Source organism: Heloderma suspectum, chromosome 2 (assembly GCF_057233095.1).
Source record: "Heloderma suspectum isolate Gila_16-S chromosome 2, 16-S_ref, whole genome shotgun sequence".
Taxonomy (NCBI): Eukaryota; Metazoa; Chordata; class Lepidosauria; order Squamata; family Helodermatidae; genus Heloderma; species Heloderma suspectum.
The window spans coordinates 295,965,718-295,979,362 of record NC_139459.1 but is presented as its reverse complement, the minus strand read 5'-3'; the positions used below and the strand labels follow the sequence as shown (position 1 = coordinate 295,979,362).

The window sequence follows — 13,645 nt, the reverse complement described above, 5'->3', positions numbered from 1 at the left end:
TGAAGGGGCAGATTAAGTGTGTTTATTTTTTCAAAAATATCTGCTAGGTAGCATACTACTGACAGCCACTTGTCATCACAGAAAAGTCAGCAAATTTGGAACGAAGTTGATCTCCTTCGGCAGGATGGCAGCTGCTCTGGTGCCATGGCCGAGCAAGCAACTGCTCCTTCCTCTGCCATGCCTGGCAGAGCCTGGCGCAGTTGCTCTCCATGGCCACAGCAGAGGCAGGATAGGACTGGAGCCAAGACAATAATGCCATGGAGCTTCCCTCTCAGCTCCCTTCCCATCCTGCTGCATCTGCCACCATCATCACTGCACACAATGGCAGCTCATTGGGCAGCAGGAGGCTGCTCAATTATCAGGTGGCTCATGCACCCCAATGTGCACCCCACTTTGGAGACCACTGCTCTAAGATGAGCACAGGTGGGGACCCAGGTAGGAAAAGGAATCCATGGGGAATTGTGATGAAGCTCTGTGTGATCTGACAACAGAACTGTATTCATGGGCAAAAGGCTTGTTCCTATCTTCTTGGCTTATTATATCATCCAAACCAGACCACTAAGATGGGGCTCAGAATGTGTGCAGAGGATAGCTTTTTAGGTAATGTAGGTGGTATGTAGAGCTGGCATTGCCCATGCTGTACTTATTCTTTTCCCCCCTCATTCTTTTTTGTCCTTTTTCTTTTTGTCTCTTGCCACGATCTCAGATCAAGACAGTTTGGCAAGCTTTCATAACACCTTAACTAGTACCTGAAAAATACATATTTTCCTGTGACTTCCGGTCCTACTATGATGTTTTAAAGCATGTAGTCTCTATATGTGAGGACGGGGAGCATGGATGAGCACATTACACCCCCCCATCATAGTTTTTGTCCACATGTAGAGGGTGACTGCTGTGGAGAGCTTTATCTATCTTTGTAGGCCCTCTATGTGATTTAGAACCATGGAAAATCAGGGTATAATGTGCTCATCACAGTAAGAGCCTCCCCAAACAGAGCCAGATCTCCACTGCAGACTGTCCGTTCCTTATCATACTTGTGCAGGGTGATAGGAATTCCTCTTCCTCATGGCTAGAGACTACATGCTTTAAAATGACTGAATTTTGACTGTTCTTGCCATCTATGCTGTCTTATTAGATAGCGCCTATGACAAATAAGTCAGCCCCTTGTCTTCCCCCACCTGCATACCCAGGACACTTTAGGATCTTAAGTGCATTTCTTTTTCTTCTACCAGCAATCCATCCCATCTCCAGCTCCTCTACAGCAAGTTCTCTCCAACCAGCCGATTTGTTCAGTGCAGCAGCCTGCACCTCAGCTATTACCCCAGTATCAAACTCCCAGTTCTCAGGTGGCAGGTACCAATATACCACTGGCACCTCTACAGATTCCTCCTATGCAGCAACTTCCACATGTTCCACCTGGCCAGGTAAGTTGACCACAGACTTCAACGAAGCTTTTTCATTTTGTTACAGGTAATTCATGATGGCAGAAGCTTCACAGCTAATAGTTGGTATGGCAGGCTTTGCAATTATCATATGGCTTCTGTGCATTTGCATTTTGTTGTGACTCTAGAAATGCATTATTATTTATTAGTATCATGCTTAAAATAAATCAAGGACTTCACATCACTGCCTGAAGGCTTATGTTCTAGATGTTGATGCAAAGGGGAAAAGGGAAAAGAGATAATTATATGCAAAATATATGACTTATAAAGCAGGGCAAGTTGATGAAAGTTTTCTCTCTCTCTTAAAAAAAATCATATTAAGACAGGAAAATCAAGTTAAAAGGTTAGGTTTTAATTTTAAATATGAACCTTGTATTAGAACTAAAGGCTGGTTCAAAGGCCAGGAGGACCTTCTTTAGTTTATACTACCCGTTTTGACATGAGCCCAGTCCAGGAGAGCTGGAACTCCAGTTTGTTTGATAAGGGAAATGCTCCTTAACAAGGTAACATGTTATTACAGTAAGACTGCAACACACTTTCCAGGGAGTAAGACCAAGTGAACTCAGTAGGGCTTACTTCTGAGAAGACATGTATAGGATTGCACTGTAAATGCTCAAAACTAAAACTTGCTGCACCAAGAAAATAAGCAGGCATAACAAGTAATACACCTCTTCAGAAATGCACTGAAGAGATATTGGGAAAAAATATAAATCTGGTGTCATAGACAAATAAACCTGCACAATTTTTTAGGATCAATAAGTTATAAAAATGCTTTTAAGGTAAGTGAGCATCCACTTCCTCTTTAAAAGTTTACCTCATCACTTGGTATAGTCAGAAAAAGAGCAAAGATGCTTTCTCTACCTGCACATGTAGTTCATTTAAGAACACTTCAACTACAATTAAAATAATCCATGTTTCTGCTATTGCTGAAGGAAGTAATCACCAGAGTACTAGAATAAGAATAAGAAATGATGAAGCAAGTGATGAAAGTAAGAGAAAACTCAAGGAAAAAAAGGGATTGAAAAGTCATAATCTGTCCATCATGCAGAGAAATAAAATGCAGAGCTTTTAAAATATATTTTAAAACATATATTGGCCATTAAGGAAATATTCTAGATAAGAACAATAGCTGAGATCAGATAGATTGTGGACAACTTATTGCGCATGCTTGAAAGCTTTACAGCTTCCCATTTCCTATCATAGTTGCCTGCATTGCCTGAAAAGCCAGCCCAAGGTTAGGAGACTCTCTGGAATGGCATTCGGTGAGGCACAAGTTGTGGCTGCTATTGGAATGGGAAATCAACTTCTCTCATGTGCAGATGGAAACACTTTGTGTATTGCGCATTCACATACATGTGTATATATGCACACAAGTTTTTTTATGATCCCAGTCCACCACAAACAATATACCAGTGTATCTGTACTAGTGTACATGGACAGTGATGGTTAAAATTTAGATGTTAGTAGGAGTGGCAGTGCCAGCAGCAAGCCACTCATCATTTTTGTCAACCTAAAAGAAGAAAAATAATGCCCAGAAAAAGGAATAATGCAGTACACAATGAGGGGGATGAATGCATCAGACAAAGATTTTCAGAGATCCATTTACATTTGGATTCCCTGAGTTTTGGAATCTAATAGTTTGCATAAGCACAGGAAATTTCACTTGCTCATATAGCCCATATCAACTTAAACTTAGGATTCCAGGAATTAAAAATAAATAAAAACATTGCTTTGGTTAATAGGCAACAGCGGTCACAAAATAGGAGGCATAAAATACGTTGTTCAGACATGTCTGAACAAAAAAACACTACAAGAGGATTTCTTCTCCCTCCCAAATTGTATTAGCCCAAAATTGGGAGGTAGCGTGTGAAAAATTATTTTGTTCTTTGCTGAAGACAAAATTGTCTCCTCCTTTTTGTCCTGCTTTTCTGTTGTTTTCCTCCTGCCTTCTTCTGTGCCCCAGCAGATTCCTCTGTCTCCTCCTGGCTGTTTGTAACTTTTGCCCACTTACAGAGGTTCACCTTGCTCTTTTTCAGCAGTTGAGTTGCTTGTATCTTAATCTCTGTGTTCCCATCCAGCTAAGTTCTCTTCTTAGCAACTGAGGCCTCCCCAGATAAAACATAAAATCTCAGAGACTTTGTATGTTTCATTGACACTGCTCACTTTCAGAGTTCTGGTACTTAGCTTAGCTGCAGTGATTGGCTGTTGGGAGACTGAGGTGGAAAAAATTGGTTGGAAGGACATGGGCAGTAACAAGCTCCAGATCTGACAGGTGCCGAATGAAATAAGATCTTTGACAAGCAGTGTTTGTTGTAAAGCCTGAAGCATTCAACATAGATGTGAATATAGGATTAGAAGAGGTTATTTGCCTAGAAGCAATCATTTGTCGCTTAGTAAGTGTTAAGACAAAGGGCAATCGTTATCTTTGTGCTAATCTATTGTATAGTATAGTTAGAGCGAGAGAGAGAGAGAGAAAGAGCCCTGTTTTGTTTTGTTTTTAATGTATCCCGGTTTCTTTAAGATAATGTATTGTGTAATAATATTTAAATGTATGCATTAAATGAGAAAGTAGGACTCTACAAAAATTAAAGTTGTTTAATGCTGAAAACTCATATGCATGTGAGTTTGCATGCCTATAATGAGTAGGACTAATATCTTCAGCAAAAACTACCATGTGATGCATAAGTATGTGCATTAAATGAGGGTTTTTTTAAAAGTTGTTTAATGCAGGACACTGATATGGGTATCTGCTTGTATTCTTGTAATGAGTAGGATTAATTGTATGCATAAGGTTTATCACCCAGTTTCTACAAATGTATAGCATATAGTATCTTGAATGGCATATATTCAAGTAATGAAATATTATTAAATTAGTTAAGTGTTTCTCAAACTTTATGGAACTGTTTATAAAGATATTAGATCTAACATGCCCTTCCCATCCTGCATATCATTGGATATCCTTGTCAGCCTCTTCTTATATTCCTTGCATTGCTTCCATCCACACAGATTGTGGAGTTCTCTCCCACTACCCTTCCTTTACATTCCTCCTCTCCCCACACCACATCATCTCTAGCCTGAGTACATTTGGGAACTTTCCACGCCCTCTTCCTATTAGTGATTCTAGTGGGCTCTCAATCCACGCTGTGGAAAATGCTGAATTTTACCATTTATAACTCAATTCAATGTGGAAAATCATCCATGCTTCCAGTTTGAGAAATACTGCATTCATTGAATTTATGGAAAATACTAAGCTGCATGCACCAAAAAAACGGTTTGCCCTGAATTTGCAGCAACTTGCATGCACAGCAGCTTCAATACTGGCAGAATACTTGTGCATGGGTGGGCATGTCTCCTTTCACCTGGATTCAGAGAGTAGGTCTGCATGGGCATAGAACTCCAGTGAAGTGAATGGGGAAGCCTGCTCAAACAGGAGCTTCATGTATACAGTGAAAAGCCCACAAATCAGGGCATTACCTATACTTTGTATTTGTGGATGTGTACACATCTGCCTAAAATGTCCCCAATGCAGGTGCACATATGGAGTGATTATTAATAGATTGATGCATGATTAGTACATTTCCTTTGCAACGGTTTTGGACTGCTCAGACTAGCATACAGTTGCTTTGGATTCTTCTCCTGTATTTGTTCTAGAACAATGTTGCTCGCGCTTTATATAAAGACCCATGAAACTGGATGGAAGTTACTATTTGTCATACTTGTATTAGTAAGGCAAATGAGGTAACAGTGCCATCCGGGAACGCTCTTGCAATTCACGTAATATTATATTTTTTTCAGATTCCTCAGTTTCCTGTCATTCCTGCAGTTACTCCTCTGGCAGGGCTTGACAGCCATTCTCCAAACCTGTCTGATATATCTACTGCAAATGTGCCCCCCCTACCTGCTCCTTCTCAATATTTTCCTCCAGCTGTGATTTTACCAAGCTTCCCTGTGAACCCCGCTCTGCCCCTGACATCACATCCCCCTGCCCTACCCATGCAAGCGGTGAGCCTTCCTCATAGTACCGTGGCTTCCTTGGTCTTGCCCTGCCAAACAATTGTGCCAAATATGCCGGCTGCTCCAATACCCTTACTTGCTGTGGCTCCACCGGGAGTGTCAGCTTTACCAACACATCATGCAGTAGCCCAGCTCTCCCAGCAGCAAATGTACCAGGCTACCCTCCAGCAGATAATTCAGAATGAAGTTTTTTCCTCTCCCCATCACACTCAGAACATGCAAGCAGTTTCACAACAGCAGCAGCAGCAGCAGCTGCCTCCACTTCCTCAGTCACTTCAACCAAGCATAATTCATCCTTCAGAACAGACTATGTCTGCATCTGGGGCTGGTAATCAGGTAATCTGTTTGACATTGGACTTTTCTTGGTACTAGAACATAGGGTTCTGTAGTTTGTTCCATTATAAAAACAAATTTGGAGACTTTTTTTTTCTTGTTTTAGTTTTGTTTTAGTTTTTTAGTAATGATGGTATGGTGGTAGGACCAGAGCACTAAGACCTGGAAAATGGGTTTTTAACTAAAAAAAACTTAGGACAATGAAAAGTCAAATATTGCAGTGCAGTGGCAGTTTGAACGGGAAATGATAGTTTATGAGCACATGTTAAGTGCTACAACTGCTAAGTCCTGTCCCAGGAGATGCTACCATTCCCTCCCAACAGCGAAAAAAACCTTGCATTTGCAATTACAAAATAAATAAGGAGGTGATACAGTGTAGTGGCTTCCAATATGTTATTGTATACAGAGTGTAATATCAAGATAATTTGTTAATATAATTAAGGGCACAGTCTTTTGCATGTCTAGACAGAAAAAGCCCTTTTCTGTCTAAACATGCATAGGATTGCACCCTAAATCATTTATAATTATGCGTAAACACACCAGGCTTTTAGACTGCAATCCTATAACACTTACGTGGGATTATTTCCAAGTTGACATGCATAGGATTGCACTGCTAGGGCGCAATCCTATTGGGATAGGCGGCCACCTCCGAACTCGGAGATGGCCACCTGTCCAATGCAGGGCAGGAGAAGCATGGAGAGGATCGTTTCCTCCACGCTTCTCCTGCCCTGCATTTGCTGCTAGACAGCCGATTTTGGCTGTCTAGCCACAGGAAAGTGGAGCGGAGGAGGAGGTTGCTAGACAACACATAGTATGTGTCATACTGGCATTTCCAACTTCCCCACCCCGGAATGCCCCATTTTGGCCGCTCCGCACTCCTCTTCCAAGCGCAGAGCTTGGGGCTGTTCCATGCTGCCTGCGAGGCAGCATAGAAGGGGGGAAGACCTTGGAGTGCGGGCTCCAAGGTTGATTCCTGGAAAACCATGTATCCTATGGCCGTCTAGCCGCTGACTAGTGGCCATAGATTGCTCCCTCTGTGTATGATGGTTGCTTTAAAAATAGACTTTTCTTCAGTGAAGGGAGATCCATACTGGGGAACAGTTTCAGAAATATTGTTTAGAGGATATTTATATAATAGTAACAAATATATTATTCATTGTTACAGCTGAAGATTTTAGAGTGGTTGAAGTACAACATATGACATTCAGTAAATGTTAGTGTTTACAAATGAAGAAGGGTAGGAGTTCCTAATTTTAAACCTTGATAATAGAATATAAATAAATAATACAATATACAGAAGCGTGATTTGAACAGAAAGGAGTTTAAAGTAAGTATGAAGCCTGTTTAAGAATGGCTTGCTAAAACTGGGAATTTTTATAAGAAGTCATTGCATTTTATCATATCATCCACTTCTTAAAATTTATAACATTCCATCTCAGTCTGTTGCTCTATACCTCCAACTTTACTGTATCTAAATTTCTGTCTTCAGCCATATATTTGGTACATAAATATTGTTTGTGACTTACGATCATCTTTGTCCCAGCCTATCTTCCATTGAACCAATGACATTATTTCCATTGGCTTCCAAAGTAGTTGCCTGAGGCCTTGTAGCACCCTAAGCATGTGAAATATCATATACTGGTACACCATTATCAGTTTTGACTCAGGTTCATGATTTGTTACCAAAAGAGACCTGTGATATATTATAAAAAGCCTTGACATAAGATATTTAAAAACATATATTGGCCTTTTATGTTTTCCCAGGGAAAGATGGAAAAATAAGGGATCCCAGCATGCCTCTGTTCCACTTATATGGATGGCTGCTTCTAGTTGCTGTCTTATGATTTAAAAATAACCTTAGAAATTACTTGATCAAAAATATAGATCCTCCTCCTCTTTCCCTAGTAGATGGAAATTGTGAAACAACTGCTGTATTGTGCTGTCCTGCTGTCCCTGCAAGGAATTGTACCTTTTTTATTTTCACCAAATTGTATCCCAGCAGTGGCAATTATTTAGTCTTGAAAACGTAGCTTAAAATTGTTTAATATTTAAACATTATTTTAAAATTATTTTGCACAGTGAAAGACAAAATGCTGCCTACTTTTTCTGTTTTGGTGTCATAGGTAAAACACAACATATACGTACATACATACACACATGATATATATAAAACACACACAAACATCAATTATATGGCACATGAATTGTACTAAAAGTGATTCTCTTTGTCTTCTGTGCTTTCCTTTGCTGCTGCTGCCTTCTTTATCTGTCTGTCTTCTATATCCCATCCCTGCTTCAGCTTCCCCTTCAGGTAAAGCTTGATTCAGCAATTCTAGCGTTTTGGACCAAGGAAAAAAAATCTGCATTATGACATGCTCTTGCTTTGTGCTGTTATGGAGAATATCATTTTCATAAATATGTAATCCTATAGGTTGTTTGGTGTAGAACACTACAGAAAGTTTCAACCCAGTCTTAAAATACTCATGTCAGTGGTTTCCCTTAAACAGAAACATTTTTGATGTGTTTGGTTCAGTAGTTAGGTAGGTTCCAGTTGTGTATAGGCTAAGCATATCATTTTCACAGCAAAATTATTGGAATCAGTACCAAAAACCTCATGTTTACAAAATTACTAACAAACTGGCACTGGCAGAGCCATGCTTTATAACTTGAAGAATCCATTTTATCTGAAGCTGCACAACAGACCACCACATATTCCACACATAGTATTTGTGAAGGAGGTGGGCATTGGGTTCCTGCGTTCTTCCTAAAACATTTAAAGTGGATATATCAAATGGATATCATTTTTTAAATAAACCCAAATCCATATGGCACAATATGCAAGGAGACATAGTGTGAGCAATGTGTGAAAATGTGATATCTATCTTTATTTTATTTATTGTAATGAATAAATCCAGTTTTATTTTTATTTTTTAAATTAAAAGCCTATATCCAGCATGTACACATTTTGACTTGATCTAATTCTTCTTAGCCTCAATTCATAGAAAAAATGAGTGGTGTTGTGATGGTTTGAAATTCAACTACATTTAGCTCTTTAAGACAGACATCCCTAGTGTAAGCTCTCTTCCTTGGCATAAGTTGTGACAAATGGCAAGAAAGATTTTACCCAAACTGAAATTTAGATAAGAGGTAAAATAGTTATGTGTCTTGGCTCATAGCAGGTGTTCCACACTATAAACCATGCATGTGCAGGAACCTGCTATATAGAACTGGTAATTTATACCACAGCATACATCTTGGCTATTTGCAGTGATGTGGTGAATATTTTCTGATCCTAGTGGTGAATTATTGTGCATGAACAACTGGTCATGGTGACCAATTTTCATATGCTAGCATTTCATATACCCATAACACCATTGTTTGTCTGAATGGGCCTGCCTTCCTTCCTTCCTTCCTTCCTTCCTTCCTTCCTTCCTTCCTTCCTTCTTCCTAAAAACAAAGAGCATTTAAATATGGGTTCATTGCAGTGTAACGAAAGGATTTTTGTTAACAAAGAATTTACTTTTTAATAATGCAATTATTGTTTAATAATGTGGGCTTAGTTATATGAGAGATTAATATCCTAAACAGAATTGATCCTAATAACAGGTGTCTACTGTGTTAAAACAGATTATGGGACACCCTCAATATACTGTGGATATTGGAACCCAGATGCCTGCATTGCCAGTGCAGCCTTCTGCAGTTATATCACCACCATTGCAGTTACAGCCTGAAGCATTGCCTCCCTGCATTGGACCAGAAGGTCTTTCACAAAGCATCCTTGCTACAGCTAATGCAGCAATGTCTATAGATCATGGTCTGCCTCTGCAATCTACTGATTATCTGCAATCTCAGCCAGATAATCACCAGCCTCTAGGCCAGCAGACTCAAATCCCATGCCCAGTTGTCCCGTTGGCTACAGAATCTTCTCAAGAGGTAGCATGTATTTCTTACTAATGAATCCTTGGTGCTGTTAAGTATGAGCAAGTTCACTGATATGGTTGGAAAACAATTTTCTTGATCCCTTGGGTAGCATCTCCTAAAACTAATTCACATCCTGTGAATCGTTTATGATCCTCATCCCTTCTATCACATTAACATTTAATGCAAAGCCTTTGGAATCATTCAGAATTTTCATTCTTCATATTTCTTCCTACAGCCTTCAGAGTGCCTTCCTTTCCATAATCTATTGTTCAACTTCTTCATTCAGTTTTCCCCTACAATCATATAACAGTAATAATACCCAAGCACCTGCTTTTTAAAGACTGAGGTTTTGTTAGTCTTTGGTTAAAACTTGCCACCTTGCGTATTACCAGTTGACTGTTCTAGCTCCAGTGCCAGTTCCAGCACACAGCACTTCTCAACTGGGACAATAGCTTGAGAGGCAATATGCCTAGCTTTTCGTTATGGAAAGTCTGCTCCAAAAGGCAGTTTGAGCTCCTGGCACAAAGTTGACCATGTTTATTTCTCAACTATTGAAATCAATGGGAAGTACAAATGCTCGACTGTGGATGGATTGTGTTTATGGTATGTGCAAAATGTTGTAATTCTTTTGTGCACAGATAACAATTTTGTGACTTGTCACTGCTTAAATAATTATTTCCTCTTTCCATTGTAGGAGCATGCAATACTGGAGAAGCAGCAGTCACTGTCACAGAGCTGCGAAAGGTATCCTTACCATTTTTTAGTGCAGTGCCATACAAACCTCCAATCCTAAGGGCTATTTCTATGTCTACACAAAATTCCTACAAAGCACAGAGGATTTGAAGCACTTTCTAGAGAGTGCATTCAGTTCACATGGGATAGCAATTATATGTCATAGAATCATAGAATAGTAGGGTTGGAAGGGGTCTACAAGACCGTTGAGTCCAACCCCCTGCTCAATGCAGGAATCCAAGTCAGAGCATCCCTGACAGATGGCTGTCCAGCCTCCTCTTGAATGCCTCCAGTGTGGGAGAGCCCACCACCTCCCTAGGGTCTTGCCAGGCACAGGCAAACACTAGCCATCAGCTACAGATTCAAAAGGGGGAGTCGTCTTGGTCTGTGCTATGAAAACAAAAAAGTGTGTGTGCGTGTGGCACCTTAGAGACCAACTCTAAGGTGCCACACACCTTTGTTCCTTCACAAAGGCATGAGCTTCCGTGGTCTTTGCCCTAGCAATTGCCCTGTGTAAACCAAAAGTGTGATATAGAATATGCCCATCACTCCCCTGTGGCTGTACCCTGCAGGCAAGATCAGTAATAGTGGCCAAACTGTCTCTTGAAGAGCTTGACTTCCATTATTGATCTTTTTATCAGAATTTTTTTTAAAAAAAAATGCTCCAGTGCCCCCAAATCTTCTGTTCTTGCTAATCTGCCCATAATGTTTCCTTTGGTGTACAGCAAAGAGAAGAAAATGAGGATATTATCTAATTAGTGTGGACGATCAAAAAATGAAAGCAAAGAAAAAGCAATTAATTGGGTATGGTTAGATATATAATAAATATTAGAAGGAAATAATAACTTGTTTGTGTGGTGTCTGTTACCTTAGAGAATGTTTTGTGCTGTGATTTGAGCACGTTTCATGAACTTGCAACCTTCGAGCCAAATGTAAACCACCAGTTATACACTGTGCTTCCCTATGCCTCCGCCAAGGGAGAGGAGGGTTCTCAAACTTCATAGAATCATAGAATAGCAGGGTTGGAAGGGGCCTATCATCAGTTTTCATCACATAACACACCCTGGTAAGGATATGTAGTTCCTTCTAGGGATGGAAGAACTGGGGATTTTCAAACTCACCTAAATTATCTACCTAAACTATCTGAAAATCATTCCAAAATTCATTTCAGTTTGCTTTCTTTTTCATTTTTACCTGTTTTTTTTTTGGCTTATTCGAATGGGAAAAGTGTGCATTTTGAACTGGGAAAATGCACATTTCTGTGTGCATTTTTCAAATGTGCACTTTCCTCCCATTGACTAAAGCATGAACATGCTTTTTTTAAATACAGTTTTCACAGTTCACATTTTTTAAAAAAAATCACATTTATTGAACACAATCGCAAATTGAGGGATTTGCGAACATTTCTCCAGTAAAAGAACTCCTGTGTGCTTCACGTTCAAGATTGCAAACAGGACATGTTCGCATGATTTGTCAACAGAATGGAAATTCTAGTACATCTCTAGTCCCTTCCCATCAGCTGCATGGAATACCCACTTACCACAACTCACCCCACTGTCACTGGCCTTCACATTCTGTACTTGTTGCACACATTTCCTGAATGATGGTCACCAACAAAATGAAATCCTTGTCATTCTGAGGTAAAAAAATACTTTTCACTGGAAGAGAAATGGAGATTTACCTTAAGACATCACAACGTCTTGTACTGTATTCTATAATTTCTGAATATTTTACCACATTCAATTTACCAGTAGTGGATTTTTTTTCACATTAATAGTTTTTAAACAATATATTTAAATTGGGCAAAGTTCTGTCCTTACTAGTGAATGTGTTGTTATACAAAGACCATAATGACATAAATAGCTGAAGTGCTGTGACACAGAAGATGGAGCAGACTTATTGTCTGTTACTCCACAGGGAGGACTTGAACCAATAGTGGAAACTGCAGGGAAGTTGGTTTCAGCTAAACTTTAGGAGAAGCTTCTAATGGTAAGAGCTGTTCAACAGGGGAACAGACTTCCTCAGGAAGTGGTGGGTTCTCTCATTTGCTGGAGGTATAAAGCAGAGGCTGGATGGCCATTTGTCAAGGATGCTGTAATTGCATCCTGCATTGTAGATCCTGCAGTGAACAGGGGATGGACTAGATGACTCCCAACTCTGTAATTCTATGATTCTAGGTGTATGAAGAGTAGTGTGGAAATACTGAATAGAGAGAAATTATTCTCTGTTTTCTGAAAAACTAGAATTCTGAATCATTCTCTGGAACTGCTTCTGAGTAGGTTCTGAACCAATAAAAGGAAATGCTAAATTTAGACAAATTGATGGTGATTAGATCTGTCAATGAACATGATAGTTAAAAATAACTATTTAAAATTGCAAGTTATATGGTTGGCACCACTAGAAACAGAATGCTGGACAAGGTGAACCTTTGATCTCATGCAGAAAGGCATATTCTAATGAATTTGTGCTGGTTTTGAGGAAATGCTTTTAAAACAGGGCTGTATGTTCATATTATTTTGTCTTCTCTCAATTCTTGTGTCTTTTTCACTCCTTATTGCAAAGTTATATGAGTCCTGATGTTGCTTCTGGTAAAGAGATGAGTGACAGCTTTGAAGGGACAAGTGGAAGTGGAAAACAAGAAGGAAAACCTTCAAAGAAACATAAAAAATCAACACGTACTCGTTCACGTCAGGAAAAATCCAACAGACCCAAACTGACAATTTTAAATGTAAGTTAGGTATCTTTGTTCAGGATTTACTTAAATATCTGAAAGTGCTGGAAATAATTATTGGTTCCTTTTATAGGTATGCAACACAGGGGATAAGATGGTGGAATGTCAGCTAGAAACACACAATCACAAAATGGTTACATTTAAGTTTGATTTAGATGGTGATGCTCCAGAAGAAATTGCTACTTACATGGTAAGATCTTTCTTGGCTTGAGACTTTTAGAAATCACTGAAACTGTAGTTTCATAAACTGAATAGAAACTACAGTCATCCTAGTACAGATAAAGAAAAATATTTCTGATCCTGAAGAAGTGTGCTATTGAGGTGCAGGCTGATTTCTCTTCAGCATTCCATTTCTGAATGTGCCAGAGGTCTGTGTACAGAGTGATAGTGCTAGAGAGGGTATTATCTCTACTACTGCTGTTTTCTCTTTGTTCTCTGTGGAGCAGTTGTGCCAAATGGAAGGAAAGGAACA

General features: G+C 39.5%; 1 protein-coding gene across 1 annotated transcript in view; it reads left to right on the top strand.

Moving 5' to 3' along the window:
* WNK2 (WNK lysine deficient protein kinase 2) overlaps window positions 1–13,645 on the top strand; it is a 141,899-nt gene that overhangs the window by 96,037 nt on the left and 32,217 nt on the right. Inside the window, exons 11-16 of the mRNA XM_084839976.1 lie at window positions 1,233–1,424; window positions 5,238–5,792; window positions 9,417–9,722; window positions 10,405–10,454; window positions 13,005–13,170; window positions 13,247–13,363. Coding sequence (XP_084696102.1) covers window positions 1,233–1,424; window positions 5,238–5,792; window positions 9,417–9,722; window positions 10,405–10,454; window positions 13,005–13,170; window positions 13,247–13,363 — 1,386 coding nt within the window. The remainder of the gene's footprint in view (window positions 1–1,232; window positions 1,425–5,237; window positions 5,793–9,416; window positions 9,723–10,404; window positions 10,455–13,004; window positions 13,171–13,246; window positions 13,364–13,645) is intronic.